This window comes from Vombatus ursinus, unplaced genomic scaffold (assembly GCF_900497805.2).
Source record: "Vombatus ursinus unplaced genomic scaffold, bare-nosed wombat genome assembly UNPS02014798.1, whole genome shotgun sequence".
Classification (NCBI taxonomy): domain Eukaryota; kingdom Metazoa; phylum Chordata; class Mammalia; order Diprotodontia; family Vombatidae; genus Vombatus; species Vombatus ursinus.
In genome coordinates, this window is record NW_020954576.1 from 19,115,973 (window position 1) to 19,136,075 (window position 20,103).

Below are 20,103 nucleotides of genomic sequence, written 5' to 3' on the forward strand. Positions count from 1 at the left end.
TCCAGTGTATGCATGCAAAGTCTATTTCGTACTCCTCTAAGTATTCTATGGTTTTGTTAAAGAGAAACCGAATCATTATTATAAAAGGAAGAGCAAATAGTAAAGGAAAATCCAAATAATTAATTAAATGTCATGCTTATCTCTGCATAATGGACTTAATATAATAGTTGGAAATTATTCAGAAATTTAAAATTTGGATAAAGGAATCAAGAGGTTTTGAAAATGCATGTAACAGCAAAACTCTGAGTTCTTATACTTAATCCTGACTTTTTTCTCCAAATGGATCTTGTACTTCTGTGTTTACATTCCCCATTGCTCTTTGCCTGATTATAAAATATAGGTTCTCTTTTTATATTTATATCTTGTGGTTTTATTGATTTGATAATTATATTAAAGATTTTATTTTTTAGCTATACTTGTTAGGTTTTATGAAAAAATTTTAAATTAAACACTAAGACGTATATGTTCAAATTTTATTATTATTCCGAGTATTATTTGTTTGGGGACATTTAAATGACAATTGGGTGTAACTTTCTGAAAATAAGGACTAGGATGTGCTAATTTTTCATATAGTGAAGAGGGTAACTTTTCTATCAGAACAACTAAAATGCTCTTTTATTTTCTTTCAAGATTGTTAGTTCAATAATCTCTATATCTGGTTGATGTTTAAAAGAACTTGTGTCCAGTGTTTTGTCCAAATTCTAGTTTGTGAAATACTTTTAATATTTAGTACCCTGAGTTCCATTTTAATACCCTATATTACTATAGGAAACATCTTAAAATGTTTTACCTCTTTCATATGGCATTCAAAATATTAATATTAAACATTAAATAATTTTTTCATACATAAATCCCTGTTTATGAAATAGTCGACTTCACTATATACAAATGTTAAATTTTAAAATAGTGGTATGGGGGGGAACATTATTAAAAGTAAAGTTCTAGGGATTGAATAGCAAATAGCTTCCTACTTAATTATTTCATTAAAAAAATAAGTCTTTATTTTACAATCTAAAAAATATCTCACTGATCTGCATTTTGGACAAGTCATTTCCCTTTGACGTAAAAAAAGGAAGGGTGCCTAGATTTTCCAATCATCATTTATTATATTTATGTTGAAAATAAAAGTGATTTAAAATGTGACTGCACTGATTTTATACGGATGATTTTTTTTCCCAAGGAAATAGAGAAACTGAAATTAGAACTGAATGAAAGCAAGCAGCGTATTGAACAAGCACAGCAGGACGGAGCAAGAGCCAGAGATGAGTGCTTAAAACTGACAGAAATGCTGGGCAAAGCTGAGCACCAACTGCACCTCACCAGGTACCCCCTAATCCTATTAAATGCCATAGCACAAAGTTCGTTCTACTCTTTTTTTTTTCCACAGGCATCCAGGCAGTTGTTACAGACAGTCTTAGTCATTCGCTTCATGCACAGCTTTCAGGCATATTAGGAAACGTGCAGACGTGGAAGCAAAACACCCAGACATGTGAATGATAAGTGTGGCTTATATAAAACACAACCTTTCATCTCTACGGCTCACATGTCTCTGTGATTCACTTTCAAAACAGCCAAAAGGACACACTTTGTGCCCCAATTCTAAAAGACCTGAGCTTGAACCAGAGTTAACATTTAGAGAAGAATGCTGGATACTTCTGATGTGGAAATAGCTGTAACACAATGTGATGTACTAGGAAAATTGAGAAGAAAGAGGTATAAGATGCAAAATTTGAGTGGTAGATGGTATAAAATATAGAGATGAAGCTGTTACTGCTATTGACCCATTGAAAAATGTGTTTGCTAAGAATGTTTTGCAAGCTATATTGTTACTTGTAGTGTGATATGAAGGTCTTTATTATAAAACTCCAGTACCATATGCATGGGTCCCCAGAAAGGATCAGAACATTCCAAGAAACAAGTATTCTGAATGTATTTTTAAAACAAGAAAAGAAAACCATCAAATAAATGTATTGAGTTCTTCAAACCTCCATCCTAGTGGCTTCTGCATGTTTTGAGTTTTAATAAGATTTTTTTTCATTTGAATATCAAATAACTACATTCTTCATATATCTCAGGGTCTAGTTGGTGTTATAGAGAATCTTGGTATCTAAACACGTGACAAATCTTCATGATATTAGGTTCTAAAATCAGTTAGACAACAGCCATCCATTCACACTAGCATGTTGAATTTGAACTATGAAATGGGGACTGATCCCTTTTACATTAAATATGACAATATAATTCAGAACACGGTACAGTAACAGATGGAGGAAAGCACCACTTGAACAGCCTGCATTTGGAGAGAAAAAATATTCTAGAGGTTGATGAACCTCCCAAAGTTTTGGGTGGTGTTAAGATGCCTTTACTTCTGCTAAAATAAAACTTTCTTCAAAACATTTTGTTATGATAATAATCCAAATGGTATGCCAAGCTCCTTTTTACAAAAAAAAATCCAAAATAATATCATCTATATATGTGTGATATCTTGGAAAAATCCCAATAACTGAAACAATTTATCAGGAAAAAAATTGCTTAATAATGCAGAATAATAACTGTTCTTTTAATGCAAATTTAAAGTAATTGTAGAATCAGGAACATGTCAGTGTAGTTTATATAGTCATTTAATCATGGAAGTTTTAGAATTTAGCCTTATCATGAGAATGTTAATATTGTTTCTCCTCTGTCAGACTACTATTGAGAACCAGCCATTAGTGTGTTAAGTATTGGTGAGTTACAGAAATGGATAGCTTTTAATGTCTCAGTGCATCTGAGGACCAGTAAATAAATATTAATGCTGGATTTGCCCTTATACCGTTCTGTCTTATTCACGGTGTTAATTTCAGAATTCAAAGTCCATGGAGAGTTTCTTTATGCAGTTTTTCCTTTGCTTGTAACAAGACCATTTTTTCCCAAGGACAGCACATTAAGATGCAGCAACTGCTAAAAATGAATGATTGGGAACTAGTTTCTTTGTTCTTCCTTAAAGAATATTTATATCACCTTAGCACTTCATAAAATTGTTTTCTGTTGATCTTTATTTCATCTGGTTTCAGAAAACAACATATCTAGCTTCACAAAAAATAGAACTTCTAGCAAGTTCTCAGTGTTATTATTCTTTTCTTAATTACAGCTTCCTTCTGAGTCTTCTCTACACAGTTGGCAAAATGAATGCTTATAAAATTGTAGGTGAATTAAAATGCAGAGTACAGACAAGATGTACCCTTTTCATGCAAAACACAAGATTATTGATAAAGTTTTCTACTCTTATACCACTTTATTCTGATTTCTAAGCTTTTTTTCCCCACTTGCCCTTCTTTATTCATCCAGTATATCTACTTCAGTACCTAGCACAGAGCCTTTCACACAGTAGGTGCTCAATAAATGTTCACTGAATAAATTAAATACATTCAGTTTGATGCTTGTGAACCTTTTTTCTATTTCAGTTTAGACCAGCTGCTAAAATAACAAACTGCAAGGCAGGTGGCTAATCACCATATAGCTTCAACTTAAACGTTTAAAACTTCATGTTCTAAACAGAAGTTCAAAAATGTAATTTTAAAAATACATGATAAATAGTTTAACTATGAAAATGAATCCAGTTCTTCAGGGAAGACAAAAAGGAGATGGAGTGGAAATATGTGGATGATCTGAGGGAAAAAATCCCCACTTCTCAAATCTTATTTATACTTTCTTGCCAATGGTTAGGAATTTTCCCTTTGAAAGTTTATAAAAAGCAAAAGGCAGAACCTAGGAATTCAGCATTTATTGAATGCAGTCCCTATGATATGCTATATTTGGGTAATCAGGCTTTATATTAGCTGTTCCATGTAGTCATTTAGCAACAATCTCCATGTAGATAAAGAGCTTTCCAGAAAGGCAAAACCATGACCTTCCCTAATCTTCTAAGTTTCCAGGTTGGGAGGGGGCACTTAAAACTGTAAAAAGGCTGTGTCCCAGCTTTACTCACTAGTAAAGGGTTGAGAAAGAGAGAATGAGAAAAATAGAAGAAAGGAGAACTAAGCAGAGGACAAAGGTTTAGGCACTTGGTAACTGTCTATGAAATATTTTTTTTTTACTCCGATGATGATCTGAGTTCTGATGACTATCTGGAGCCAAAGGTTTTCCAAGAGCCTATGCATAACTTATCTCTCCGTTTGCCTGTGTAGAAAATGGAATGATTTTTTCCCCCTAGATACTACACAGGAATGCTGCATCTGTGTGTGGCCCTAGTTGAAGGATCATAAATTTAGATCTGGAAGGGGCCTTAGATGTCATCTAGTCCAACCTCTCATTATTTTACAGATAAAAAAAAAAATCCAAGACCTTGAGAAGTTAGGTGACTCGCCCAAAGTTACAATGGTAGAAAGCGGTAGAAGTCAAATCCTGTTATTTCCAAATCTAGGGCTCCTTCCACTTTTCAAATAAAATATCAACAAATGTTAGCCATTTGTTAAAAAAAAAAAGGAAAAGAAAAGAAACAAAACACAAACAAAAACAAAACCCCTGATACGTATTAAGTATTTCTTCCAATTCAGGATTCTTAGAGTAGGTTTCAGTGCCAACAACAGTAATGTCAGCTGACATTGATACAGCACCTTAAAGTTTTCACAATCCTTTACCTACTCAAGGTGAATATTTAAATGTTACTACCCTCACTTTACTGATGAGGAAAGACTCAGAAGTAAAACAAATGCCCTAAGTCACACAACTAGTAAGTGTAATAGGCAGGATTCAAACTCAGGCCTCTCCTAACTCAAAGTTTTGTATTCTTTCTACTGTGTCCAGCTTATCTGAAGTTCAGACCTTAGTCCTCCTGAACACAAATGTGCACTTAGAAATAAGGGGAAAAGACTTGAGAGACTTAAGTAATTGGCACAAAGATTCTGCAAAAGAGTCATGCATTTCACTCTAAAGGATAGGGTTTTATCTGAAGCCCACTGACTCTAATTTTATAAGCAATTGTTAGAAGCTTGGTTATCCAGTTTATCAGCTAAGTGTATCTTCTGTAACAAATCACAGAAAGAGGTACTGAGCTGCTGGAATCTTAGAAAGAGCTCCATGCTGGCTATGAGGAAAGCTGCGTCACAATCCTGGTTTTGCCATGAATTAGCTATGTGTCTTTCCACTGCTCAAAAAGTCTTGGTTATTTCCCATTGCCTACTGAAGTCTAAGCTTGCTCTACTGACATTTAAAAACCCTCCACCATCTGGCCTCATACCTCCATTCTAGCCTTGCCTTGTACTAATCCTTTCCATTAAAGGCTCTTCACCTTTTCTTATGTCATGGACCTCTCATGTATGGTGAAATGTATGGTACCTTTTTCAGAATATTAGTTGTTGCCTCCATTCATATTTGAAAAAAAAAGTGCTAATTTTCGATTAGAGGTTAATGAAAATAAAGATGTAATTTTTTTCCTTCCAAGTTCAGGGACCCCCTAAAATCTAACTATAAATCCCATAAGGGACTTTGGACCCCTGGTTAACCTGATATGTTAACTCTGCTCTAGTCAAGCTAAACTACTTGAAGTTTTCTTAACATGTGCCAGGTATGTTAAGAAAACTTCAAGTAATTTAGCTTACTCTTCTCCTTTCTTATTCCCTGTGTTTGGAATGTCTTTTTCTTCCCTGTGCACCTATCAGAATCCTTCGAAGCTACTCTTAAAGGTTACCTTTCTTCACAGAACTTTTTCTGATTGCCCCAGTTGGAAATGAATGCTTTTTTCCCCCTTTGAACTTCTGTAATACTTTGTTTTTTCTCCTTTTGGCACTTCTAAAATGATGAATGTGTTGCATCAGTGAAAGGATGGATGTCCTGTATTATAGCTATTTGTAGGCATTTTTTGTCATCTCTATTCAATTATAAGCTTCTCAAAGGCAAGGATTTTGTCTTAGACATCCTTAATTTCTCCACAGCATCAGCATTATGCTTGAAAAGAATAAACATATGCTGAATTGTATGATAATATATATTTCAATACATATTGAATGTATTTTAAGGCTTTGACTCTGTTCTCATAATTCCTGGTCTTTATGTGTTGTTGAAGATGTCTCCCTTCTTAGATATTTTTACTTAATAAGCACGAAAAGTTCTGTGTCATTTAAAATTTAACTTTCCTTGAGTTCTATTTTTATTTGATTGGAGCAGTACTCTACTATTTTGTTTCCAATTATCTCAAGAAACTAAGTTGTTTTTTTTTTAAGTTACACTAAATATGCATCCAATTGTAGTTTGGAGAAATTATCAATAAAATAAGTTATGTTTTGTACCACTTTCTTTTGTAATTAGATGATGAAACCATTGATGATGTTCGCATACTTGAAAACATGAGGAAAAATGTCTTTTCTTAAGTTATTTACTTATGATGAGGATTATCCAAAACTCTACTGTCTATTATATAAATTAATCAAATATTATGTACATCCTTGTGGATATACATGTAGAGTCACAAAGAGTTTAAATATAAATAGCATTCATTTGGATCTCCAAGGAGTAAACTCCCTCAGGGCAAGGACAGTACATTATACAGCTTTGTATCTTCAACAATGCCTTCCCTTCCTACATAATAGAGGATGCTCTATAAATACTTATGATTGACTGTACTATTTTCTTTAAGGGAAAAAAAAGACAATTGGAAACATAAGTGAAATGTTTTTATGTAGTAAAAATGATAGTTACTAGCTTCCTTAGCCATGTAATACAAAATCTTGGTAAATTTTAGTCCTGACTTGTTGAAATTTCCCAGAACACTTCCCCAAGGTTCCATTAAGTTTTACCCTGCAGTTAAGCTATTTAACCTACTTTTGATATTCTCTTCTTCTTTCCTTCTTTACTTCATTTTGTTGTAAGTGGAAAAAGAAGCTTTTACATTATATAGCAATGAAATATTTTCATTTACATATTTTGTTTTTAAAATTCCTTTGACATATTTAGTTTTTAAAGGGGGTACATAAGAGTAAACTCTTTTTTAAAAAAAGCCGTAACTCAACACAGGAGAGGATCAACTTATTATTTGTACAGCATAGTAAAATAATGATTTTAAATGTTTTTCCATTCTTCTTACCACTTGTTAAGCCCAATTTGCCTGCTCTACACCTGGTAACTATCATAAGGGCATGTGTAACCCTTATTCTGAAGGTAAAAGTACATCCTCTTCCCAAACAGCATCTTTCTGAATCACCATCTTAGTTCAAGAGGAAAGTTCTGTTTGTGGCCAGAGGACACTGACTGGCTTCTCTGGTCTCTCCTTTGCTTTCTCAAGGACAGAGAGTATTTTATGTTCCAAGGGCAGCCCATTAAACTAGAATAGAGCCTAGGATGTACATGAGCATATATTTTCATTCTCTTCTGTGGCTCTCCATAGATAGTTTCTGTAAACAAGAGATTAAATGATAGACAACTACCCAAAACAGAAGCAATGCCCTATATAGTTATCCCAATTGGAACAGTGGATTAATGTTATGAACTACGTCAATTAGTCAACAAGTATTAATTGCCTACCAAAATTCCATCCAGATCACTTTATCTGTGACCCTGATAAGTAGATAGCTAAACTATAGTGTTAACTTTTCATTGAAATAGCAAATAGAATGATCAGTTGTCAATATTAATTATCAATACATAGCGTATAAATTATCAATAGGTAGATTTTTGGAGACCAGTATCTTTAAATTCTTGCAGATATTTTTTGACATCTTTTGCTGCCTCTGTTTCCTTTGTATACAACACATATTTTACTCTTTTTTCATCTTGAGATCTAATTTGAATCAGATAAAAAGAAGTTCTGTTTATGTTGACATTTTGCTTTAAAAGAGATTATTTTACTTTATCATAATGGGAATAGGGCATATTTATGCATGGAGCAGGTTAGGGCTGAACTGGAAAGGTAGTCATAGGAAATTTTAGTTTAGTTCTCTTTGGCAAGTAGGCCTTAGTTCTTTTGTTTAAAATGTTGTAAATTCCCAGAAGATTTCCTATGACCACACTCCCAATCCATCCCTAACCTGCTTCACGCATAAGCATGTTCTATTCCCATTACAGCAAAAAGTAACCTGTATTAAAATATAAGTTCAAAAAGCATATTTCAAAGCAAAATAAAAATTAATTTTGGTTTGCCTACTCTTTGATATTATTTATATAGCTCTGTCTATCATGGATATAATAACTGAGAATGAATTTTAATCATACAAAAGTAGTATTAAAGTTGGACACAGGTCCTTTATAACCCTGAGATTCTAGGATTCCACACTCTTCATCCCTGAACAGAGAAACTTCTCTGGATAGAAATTCATTTGAAGATTTCTAAAATGTTGATCAGAGGCAATGTAGTGTAGTCAAGAGAGATCTGTCCTCAAAGTCAGAAAAACCCAGGTTCAATCCCACCTGTGGGATCCTGGGTAACATCCTGGCTGGGTAACTCTGGAGAAGTTACTTAAGTAGCTCTTAATGCCCCAACTACTCTTGAGAGCATACATTTCAGAGCACTTGACAGCTTTCTTTGGTTGAGGAAATGTTGAGTTTCCTCACCAGGAATTAAAATGAAATCAGTGAAATCCCAGGTCTGGACAATAAACAAGGAGAAACAAAGACAAAACTTCAGCATGTTTCTATGCTGAAATTTCTCCTCTTTCCTCCTGTATTTTGTTCAAGAATTTTCATCTGATGTTTACATTTAAAATTAAGCTAATTTTTCTAGTATTCCTTTCATGAATAAATTAGTCAAAATGTGTCAAAATTATTTTAAATGGATATATGTGCAACCAGCGTCTTGAAGTCTAGAAATAGATGGCCTTGGTGCTGTTTTAAATTAAACGAGGCCTATTTTCCCTCCCCTTTCCAGTATCAGAACAGTCTGTCAAGAAGCCAAAAAGGAAGCAGACTGTGTCCCACACCTTCTCCTTTCCCCAACACACCCGACTTCCTCTGGATGATGCAGGGCTGCCCTGTCTACTCCTTCCTGTATAGTGTCGTATCCAGCAAACCTAGTCTAGGATGGGAAAGGTTCAAAATGTAGCAGAGTCAGGCATTTCATCCCTAAGAGGGCTCCTTTTGATGTTCCTTGGATCCCCTAATCATTTAGGGTGATAAAAACTATCCCATCAATCAACTGGTGTTCTGAAGAATCACAGCAGAGAAAGAAGAAAGGTTCTTCTCTCCTCCATACTTTAAAGAATGTAGTGCTTGTGTCCTTTCCCAATTCACAATTGAGAACAAAGTTCGGTGAGTGAGATGGTACTAAAACTCTATGAAGAATTAACCCAATGACCCTAATTTAGAATAATGTTATTTTTTTTAAAAAAAAGAAAAAAATAAGCTCTAAAACCTTATTTAAAGGTAAAATAAATAATAAAAATAAAGAGTTTGGGGCACTTATTGAGTGCTTACTCTGTGACAGGGGAAAGCCCTGGGGATACAAAGAAATATGGAACCAATCCCTGCACTCCAGGAGCTCGTATTCTCAGGGGAAAAACAACACAGAAGCCACTAGGGGCTCATAAGATATATAGAGTCTGAAGAAGGTCATCTCAGAATGGAAGGCGCTAGCAGCTGGGGGGATCAGTAAGTAAAGTTAACAAGCGTTTATTAAGTACCCGCTATGTTCCAGGCCCTGTGTTAAGTGATAGAAATATAAACAAAGTCAAAAGAGTACCTGCTCTCAAGGAGTTCACAGTCTAATGAGGGAGACATCATGCAAACAATTATGTACAAACAAGATATAGACATGATAAATTGGAGATAATCAACAGAGTGAAGACACTAGCCTTCAGGGAATTGGGAAAGGCTTTTTTAAGAGAGTGGGATTTTAACTGAGATTTCAAGAAGAAGAGATGAGGAGGGAGAGAATTCCAGACAGAGGGAACAGCAGGTAAAAATGGAGGAGTCCAGAGTGACTGTTTTTGTATAAGGGACAGCAAAGAGTTCATTGTCACTGGACAATATGATATGTGAGGGGAGTAAATTGTAAGAAGACTTGAAAGATAGGGAAAGGCCAGGTTGTGAAGGTCTTTAAAAATCAGAAGATGTTGTATTTGATCCTGTAGGTAAAAGAGACCCACTAGAATTCACTGAATGAGGTTAATACAATCAGTCCTATGCTTTAAGCATATCCGTTTGATAGCTGAGTGGGTGATGGATTGGAATGGAACCTCCAGAAGGTGGGAGCTGAAGAGAACTGGGGAAAGCCAAGATGTGGAGTTGAGAAGAAAGAACATTCCAGGTATGGGAGACAGCCAGTGGAAATGTATAGAATCAGAAGACAAAGCACCTTGAGTGAGGGACCAGTGTCACTGGATAAGAAAATAGATGGAAGGGAGGAAAAAGCCATGAAGTCAGGAGATGCAGTGGAGATGGGAAATAAGGTGTCATGTGCCAATTACACTGAGAAGTCCTTTGGAGTTAGATCATAGAGTGCACCCAACTGGGTAAAAAGGATTCTGACAAGTCAGTGTGCCATTGTAAGACGTTGTCATTGTTAATATAAGTTTTACTGTATTGAAATGCTCGCCATCCACCAAGATAGGAGTTAAAATAACCAACTAACAAGTCATGTAATGGGGCCGTGGGTAGAGAGGTCAGTGTGCAATGTATAGGGACAGGCATTATAAGGAACAGAGAAGATTTTGTTATTGTTTTTGTGTATTGACAGTGCCATACCAATTTTTAGCTTTAATTGGATATTATTTCTTAATCCTGCCTCTGAGTAGCTACTATGGCCTTTTGGAAAAACACTGAAAAGCTCTGCATTCAATTCCTTAGGATTTTATATGGATATTTTGAGAATAAAGTTAATGTTTGAAATTACGGGATCTAAAGTAAATGTCCTATAAATCTGAGATATGATTATTGTAAAATACTCATCGAGGTATTCTATTGGTATTAAAATCCTTCCATGTATAGCAAATTAATGCTCACCCACAATATATTTATCAAATCTATTTTACCTCAGAGAAGTTATGGGATTACTTAATTAATTATACTTTTTTTAATGGAGTAATGGTGAGGTAGAGAAAGGAATGTCCACCTGAATTTCTAGATGGACTTCTTGTCCTTGTTTTCTCATATTATTCCTTGTTATAAATTCTAAATAGACTTCTGTATCTTTAAGAAAACGTTTTGCTGCCATTGACACTGAAGTCTTTATCACAGAAATATCTAACTGGAAACTGTGCTACATCCTAAATGCTTTATGTTCGGCTTTGCCTTTCAGCAGTTTTACTCTGACAGAAATACTTTATTTTTAGGCATTTCCCGTGTATGAGGCATTTTGTTTCCTTGTAGTTCCCTGTTAGATTTGAATCAGTTGATACTGTGTGGTTTAGAAAGTATGATATTCTTACTAATCAAAGATAAAATTCATTTACTGAGGAGATAGACGGGGTGTCAAAACCGTAGATTAACTCAATCAGATCCCGTACCCGATCTCATTTGCACAAACAATTATTTGCTAAAAGTGGAAGAAAGAATGACAGCATGAGTCAACTCATGTAACTAATAAACTTTTTAGATTCTGTTTCATATGTTTGCTTTTCATTAAATTCAGGAATGGCTGCGACTGTGTTGTTGTGATTCAGTCAACATTTATTCCTATCTGTTTTTCATATACAAAGGCACGGGGATGCCAGAAAATAAACTGTTAACGGAGAATTAACTTCTTTGGCATGCTTTCATACTTATCTTCCAAATTAAAGAAAATGAAATGGGCAGAAACAGAGTGTAGATTACCTCCTTTTTGTCAAAAATGGTGGGAATTTGAAAATTAATAATAAAAAAGGGAACAGATGCAGTAACATGCCAGAGGGAGATTAATGTGGAGAGTAAAATCTGTGAGCAACAAAACTGAAGCAAACTGAATCAGTGGGAGGTGGTTGTACAATCAAAATCAGGATAAAAGAGAAATTACAAACAACCCTGCACTTGTCAAAGTAGTAGTAATGAAATCCTGACTCTGCCAGCAGTGAGAACCTGTGTTAGCACTTTGGGGTAAGGATGGTAGCCGGGTGCCAGGTAGGAGGGCAGTGTTAGGTTGCTGGGCAGCAGCCATCTTGTGTAGAACAGATGGCACTGAAAGCTGGCAGGGGAGGGGCTCCTTAGCAGAACTAATCAGACAGTAACAGATAGGGCAGCTGGGAAGACTGACCACAGAGAGGGAGTCTGCAGGGTAGCAGAGTGCCATGATGTTTGCAGTGGTGTGCCCATTGGTCTGAGATAAGACCTTGCAATGTCTTTTCAGTCCGTGAAGTATGCTTAAACTTTGTTATTTTAAAAAATCCATTTTGTCATATCAAAATTGGGGTAAAACAAATTTCCCATATCTGAATTTGTTTTGAGGACACCCCCCCCAATGAGTTTTCAACCCCGGTTTCCAAGAAACTTTTCTTTTTTCTATTCTTTTAGTAGAGTAGAAAATGCACTACTATGACCCTGTAGTACATAACACACAATAAATTACACAGAACATATTAAGTGGAGAGTTATCTTGCTTGTTATGCATTAGGGTATTTGTACTAGCAATGCTGTTAAAGTTGGAAAATAGGTTTTTTTTGCTCTAATTCCTTCTACACGTATGTTACACAATTGGGAACTAGTAAACGACTGTACAGTATAGTCATGCAATCTGATTTTTAAAATTATTTAATCTGAATTACATTTAACTCAAAGCATTTAGTACTTTTCCCTTTTTTCTTTAAACTATAGCTTGGAGATTAAATAAGGCACATTAAATCAAAAACCTCGAAAAGGAGATTAGACAAAATTATTCAAAAAAATTCAAAAGGGGACCTGACCTATGCAATAAAGTAATTATTTAATATGATATTTTAAAATGTAGAGTTGGGCATTGGTGCAGAAATTATTCCTTTAACAAAGAAATCCAGATCTCCTACATCTGTTTTTGAACTTGTATGTTTCTTTTTTTGCAGAAGGTTTATAGCTTGGCTCAATTTATTCATTTTTGAAGGGGGAGGGGAAAACATTACCGGGATGTGAAATAGGTGGTATAACATAGCCATATGCTATTTATGCAGCAGTTTCTGCAATAAATCTAATTTGATGCTGTCAAAAAATTAGACTTATTTGATATAGCACTACATTAGTAAATGATTGTGGCAGATTTAAAGTTGTCATTCAGTCTCTGCTTATTCTTAACAGAATCTCGCAAATCCTCTTCTCCCCCCCACCCCAAACTTGATCAACTCTATGAAAATGTCTCAGTTCTTTGTCCTGCAGTTCTGCAAATATTTCCACATCTGAAAAGGAGATCTTGCTTTAAGGTAATTGAGGAAGGGGGTGGAAGAATGAATTGTCTCTTTTCTTAAGAGATTTTGTGAACGTAGAGTCAGAAAATCAATAAAGTGGAGGAAAAATCATAGCTCTTTCCCTTACCTAGAACTCTTTCTAGTTCAGCAGAAATGCTTTATTTCATGCAGTATGCAGATCCATTAACTGCCCTGCTTTATTATAGAGGTAAGATGTATTAACTGACATCATAAAGCTGTGTGCTGGTGTCGGAAGACAAATCTTGAAGAATTTGAAGGAAATCTGCTCGATATCTTCATCTGGCAATGGCTTTCGGAACTACTTTACCATCATGTATCAGGAGCTGACAGCAGTGCTTCAGTGCCTTTTGGTTGGCTCATTTGTATAAGATAGCGGTTTGAGTATTAGTGTAAATTCTCAAAACTTTGACCAGTTTTATTTTTTTTAAATATAGCAATAACTATGTGTTTTAATCCGATAAGATTAATACTATACTCCGGATTCCTAAATGATTCCATTTGAGATGAGCATAATGTTGCTCATGTCCTTGTGTTATTTTTCTTTAGAATTTTGGGAGCGAAAAAGGTTTTAAAAAAAAAAAGATAGGGATGGTGTGTGTGTGTGTGTGTGTATGTACACACATGCGCATGTGTATATACATGTATGTGTAGTAAACTGAGTGGTTTTTAGTTTCTTTATACTTCTATCACACAAATTATCCAAAATAATCTTTGTAACTTGTAACAGGAACCTTGTTTAATTAGAATGAAAAGTGTTCCCTCACAGTTATTTAAGATGTCTTTATTGAAATAGTAGTTTGTTAATGATTCTTTCTTTTGTACAGCAACAGAGACTGTTGGAAGTGGTCAAATTTCTACTACTCATTCAATGCAGTTCAGAAACAGGTATCCAGGTAACCTTGCTCAAACTACTACTGAGCAAAGATTATTCTTCTGGGAAAATCTTTTAAAATGTTAAAATTTTAAACACCATCAAATTTGCTAGAAGCAAATTAGAAAATATTTTTGGAAAAGCATTCATTTTGAAACTATTCATAATGATATAAATTAATTGGAAATTATTTAGAAATATGTCTTCAAGAATTGTTTTGTTGTAAACTAGATCAAAGTGGATATTTTTATGTTATGTACAAGAGCAATACAATTGGGAATAGTTATTAAAATAAAAACATTAAAAAATTTCTTCATTTAGATTTTAAACTGGTTCTTAAATAATTTATTGTGTTATGTTTTTAAAGAATAATATTCTTTTTTTCTTATCTAATACTTCTGAAAGAGTTTTTGATACTATATTTTAGAGTAAACAATAAATATTTCCTTACTCAGTACTTCATATTCAGGATTAAAATTTTAAAAATCAAGACTTTGTTGATTATTTTTGAGGATTAGGTCTCTTACTAATCTATACTTCTCAGAGAATAGCAGTGAAAAGTCTTATTGTCTTGTATATTGTCATAGAATTTGGAAAATAAATTAGCTTAATTAGGTATATTTAATATGAATGTTAAACTATAATAAAGATTTAGTCTTTGCCATAATTTTTCAAAATATGAAACTGGGTGTATTCTCTTATGAAAGACATTTCTCTTAGGTTATCTTGTGATAATAATTCTAAAAGGATTTTGTTAATCATTTTGACAGATATTTTCCTCTGAAACAAATGAGTTTCCTTTATCTTATATTAACTATATCAGAGAAAAGATAGGAAATGTAGTGTGTTTAGTATATGTTTCCTTCCTAAAGTGTATGACTATCTTAGACGCTTGTAAATATTTCAGTAGTATATCCTTCTCACGTCCTATTTATGAATGGACAAATGAATACTTGAATTGCTGCTGATGACACAGAAAGAACTCTATCGACAATATAAGTTTTGCCTTATTTGTAACAGTAACATTACACCTTTACCCTATTACACACCAACAATACGTCTTTAGTGAGATGATACACTCAATATGACAATGTATATTAAAATATAATTTTATCCAAAGTGCTTATTGGTTAAACTAAAATGTGTAAGAAGTGATTTATATATTATAATCTGATTCTTTCAAAGGCATAATGGAGCTGTGTATTAAGAAGGTATTGGCTTTATTTTCATTCATTCTTTTTTACATTTAAGAAAATTCAATGTAAATGTCCTCATTATGGAGTTTTTTCTCTTGCCTCCTTAATTCACTAATGAAGTTATTTAATTTCTTAAGTTTAGGCTGTATGATATATAGCAATTTTATATAGTGTAAGCATAATTAAAATATTTTGGTTGTACCTTAAGTCTTTTCTTTATTTTGCTATACATGCATATAGTAAATATGCAATACTGAGAAGTGCAGATACATGGGTAGAAAATGCATCACATCTCTCTTATTTTAGAAATGATCATTAAAATACTATATCTTACTACTTTGCCTCTAAATTATTGTCTTCTCAGACCCAAAAGTAATTTTCACAAGTACATTACGGTACAGAACTTCATTTTCTGCTGGTTAGCAGAGGAGGATTTAAATCCATGCCGACAGTTCATTTGACAATGACCTTGAGGGGCTTTGCTTCTTGAGGAAGAAAGCAGAAGCTTGCGGTAAACAAAGTTCACTTCTGACAGATGGATTGAATGACAGAAAGGTTGCAAGTGCCAGAATAGCCCTGGCAGAGGAGGAAATGTTCAGTGGAATCCAACAGGAGAGGAGGTGTGAACAGGTGCAGGGTTGCTGACGGAAGGGGAACCAGATGGAAGGAGCCAGAGCCAGTTTATTTAAAGGAAAAGGCAGAAAACATTGAAAGGCTGTGCGATCAGTGGCTAAAAGTGTTCATAGAGGAAGGTAAAAATTCACAAAGCAAAACTGCACAGTGGGGTAGCTAGCACTTAGCATAATGGTAGTAATTTGTGAGTTTAGTTTGGAAGTTGCAATTGAAATACGTTCATCCTGGCTCTTGACACCATCAAGGATAGATACATGAAACTTGATTTTTTTGGGGGGGAAAAGAAGATAAGCTCTTCTCTCTGTCCATTTGTGTAATAATTCCATTAACCAGAATCTCAGTTTGGATAATACTAAAGTTGTGTCATCAACCAGGAAAGGAAGGAAATTTGCAATGAGGGTTAACATTCAATTCAAATCCATTTTGTGGAGTCTCAGATTTGTGCCGCATATGGGAAACAAATTCAGCCACTGTTAGATGACATCTGTAATATCTCAGCAAACTTGCATAGTACTAGTATATTGAATTTCATTGATTTTTCTTGTTTTGTTTTCGGTTTGGAAAGTCTCATTTTCTGTCTTCAGTGGCATAATCCTGTCTTAAAATATACCTCTTCCTGCTACAATTCCGCAGGTTAATTCGTGCTGCTGAGGCTGTCCTGATTTTCATTGACTCACAATGACCTGCCTTCAGGCAAACACCTGCAGATGCGAAGTATGATTTAATATAGAAGCAGTATACTCTGAGACATAGAAGGACTTCTGCATTTTCTTCCATCTATGGAAATTAAACATTTTACGCTCTAAACAAAAGCACTGCTTACTCTTTGTCCAGTTGCCTCATGCTACTATTGCATGGGCCTCCCTCTGTCATAGTTGCCTTCCAAGAGTTAACTAATTGAAAAACAAGCTAACAAACAAGCAAGCAACACCAGTGAATGATGCATAAAAAATAACTAAAATAGTGAATCTTACAAAAGAGACAATGAAATAACGGGAGAATGTTTGTGAGTTTTGCTTCAACACCTTCTCCCCCATTTTGATCTGGCAGTAGAGCATTTAACTTCTCCTATGTCATAGCAGTGTTGTTGTTTAGTTGATTAGTTATGTCCTACTCTTTGTGACCCCATTTGGGGTTTTCTTGACAAAGATACTGGAGTGGTTTGCCACTTCCTTCTCAAGATCATTTTATAGATGAGGAAACTGAGGCAAAACAGGATTAAGTGACTTACCCAGGGTCACACAGGTGGTAAGTATCTAAGGCGTCACTTGAACCCAGGTCCTTCTGACTCTAGGGTCAGCACTCTATCCACTGTGCCACCTACCTGCCCCATCATGACATAGTAGGTGAGATAAATCTATCTTATTTGAGCTGGGCTATTTGGTTTTAAGATGTAGGGATAATAGCCATAGTTCAGAATAACCAACAGTTCACAAAAAGTGTTCTGTAGCTATTTCCACTGATATTTTGTTATCATTTATATTAGATATCCATCTACTCTTGTGCATTCTATGAATATCAAGTTATTTTTAAAGGAGATACTTTGGGTCTATATGATCATACTAATCAGATTTTCAAGAAAAAAAAATCTCTCCAGATGAAGAGAAATGCACATCTTGCAATGCAAGTTAATTTAAACTAGTCCCATAATTATACCTATTTACCTCTTTATATCTCATACAATTTCCTGAGGAGTTCTCATCCAGCATATTTATCCTTCATGATTCATTATCCTAATAAAATTTATTGGCTCAAACCATTAGTTTAGCAGCTAGGTCACTCAATAGGCAGAGAGCTCAGCTTGGGAGTTAGGAAAACCTGAGTTCAAATACTGCCTCAAATATTTTCTAATTGGATTATCTTGGGCAAGTCATTTAACCTTTTTCAGCCTCAGTTTCCTCATCTGCAAAATGAGGATAATGGTAGCACTTAACTTCACAGAGTTTTGAAGATCGAATGAAATAAGACATGTAAGGTGCTTTGCAAACTGCATTTGCATTATTTAAATATCAGCTGTTATAGTTATAATATTCTAATTTTAATATTATAGAACTCCTCCATCACAATTTCTGAGCTCCTTAAAACACTTAATAATTTATTATTACCTTAACACTGCTGGGTAAAAGAACAACACAAAATTAACCTGGATCTATGGATGCACATCACAAAGTTATGGAGGTAGAAAGTGATGAGTAGAGGTTTCTGGAGGAGTGAAATTTTGTTTTCAGGCTATAGGTGAGGTGTGAACTCTATGTGATGAGGTGAGGTGTGCTGTGCCCAAACCTGAATCAATGTATGTTCAATTGGGTTCTCAGAGTTTTTGAATAACGGAGTCAAGTCCTAAAACAGTGTTCAGTTGCTATATACATGATGTCAGATATTCAAATGAAAATTATCAAGTTCAGCCCAACATTTATTTAAATGTTTGGTCTGCCTGATACTGGTAAGTCATCTATTTTTCACTCACATCACATAAATACACCATAAAAGGTTTTTTTTAAACTTATGAAATCCAAGAGTTTCAAGCTAAATGTAAATTAGGAAAAAGTTGTAGTTTGTGTATAAAAAGACTTAGATTTAAGATTGGAAGAGAGGTCTTGTGATTCCTCTCCTTCATTTTATAGAAAAGGATGCTAAGGCCCAGAAAGATTCAGGGATGGGTACTTACCATACAAGTAATAACTAGAGGAACTGAGCTTTTAACCCAAGTCATAGGAATGAGTATATGATCATTGCTGTAGTTCTGGAAGGGACTTTGGACGCCATCTAGCCCAACTCCTTCATTATAAATGAGTCAGCCGAGGCCTGAAGACCTTAAGAGGAGACCCAAGGTCGCACAGGTAGTGAGCTTCAGAGATGAGATTTGAATCTCGATCATCTGGCCTTAACTCTAAGTTAATTTGGCTTGGGAAAACTGACAGATGCCTACACAATTTAATTTCCCCTTTCTTCTCAGCCCGTAGACCTAATACAACTTCCTCATCGATATGACTTCATTATTTCTAGTTGTAAGCATTTATTGAGTTCCTGCTGTGTGCAGAGCACCAATCAAAATGACGGAACAGGCTCCTTCCTTTAGATTATAATCTTGTCAAGTCAGCAAGTCTACAAGTACAAGCTTAACTATGTGCTAGGCACTGTGCTAAGTACCGAGGATACAAAGAAAGGCAAAGTATATCCCTTCCCTCAAGGAATTGACATTCTAGTGTCTTGTAGTGGAGATAATACATGCTCAAGAATAACTGCAATACAAGAAATGATGGTTAACATTCAGGGAAAGAGAATAGTAGTTCTGAGGATAGAGAGAGCACTTTATGAAAGAGAAAACATTAAGGAAGGAAGAGTAGTATTGAAAGGGGCAGGAAACATCAGCTATGTTATGAATATGGATGTGAACACATGAAACTATTAAGTGGAGAAGCAGAACAAGTTTTTTAAATGAAAGTAAGCCATCATTTATCACTGCCTTGTTTGACCAAGGCGGCATTTTTATATCTTTCATTAATTATAGCCTCAGTTTTGTCTTACTGATGAAAAGTTATTGAAAATGAATTTATCAGACAAGCGGAGGCTAACTGGTTAAGAAGAAATCCTCTTTCTTCAAGATGAAGTCAGGTGTTAGCTCCTCCTCAGAGCTTTCCTTGATTCACTCTGATGGAATTTTCACTGCCTCCCTCATATCTGATCCCTGTCTAATGTAGCCTATTCACTTCTTATGTTCTGATTTGCCCTTTCCCTATTTATGTTCATTCCTCCTGCCCATATTTGATTTAAAGGTCGTTGAAGGCAGCAGCACCTCTATCACTTGTCATCTTTTTATCCCACAGTGCCTGGCAAAGTACACTGCATACAGTAAACACTTAATAGGAATCAGTTTAATTGAACTTGAATTTCTTTCACAGAATGACCTACTGAATATTGCCTTAAACTAAGGAGCTCTGACAACAGGATAGGTGTTGGCTTTGATACTCTGGGAAATGAACCCATTTATAACAGTCCATTACTGGAAATCAATGGCATAGATTAAAAGTCTAGAGCTTAAAGCAACATTTTACAGTGATTCCATATATATCCCCTCTCCCTTCTACCTCCATGCGTAAACACTTTCTCCATGCATCATTTCATGAGGTTT

The 20,103-nt window shown here is 34.8% G+C and overlaps 1 protein-coding gene across 4 annotated transcripts in view; it reads left to right on the forward strand.

Moving 5' to 3' along the window:
- Window positions 1-20,103, forward strand: part of LOC114050142 (serologically defined colon cancer antigen 8 homolog) — a 268,476-nt gene that overhangs the window by 125,942 nt on the left and 122,431 nt on the right. For all 4 annotated transcript variants that reach the window (XM_027871737.1, XM_027871736.1, XM_027871735.1 and 1 more), the window contains one exon: window positions 1,181-1,323. In XM_027871737.1, coding sequence (XP_027727538.1) covers window positions 1,181-1,323 — 143 coding nt within the window. The remainder of the gene's footprint in view (window positions 1-1,180; window positions 1,324-20,103) is intronic.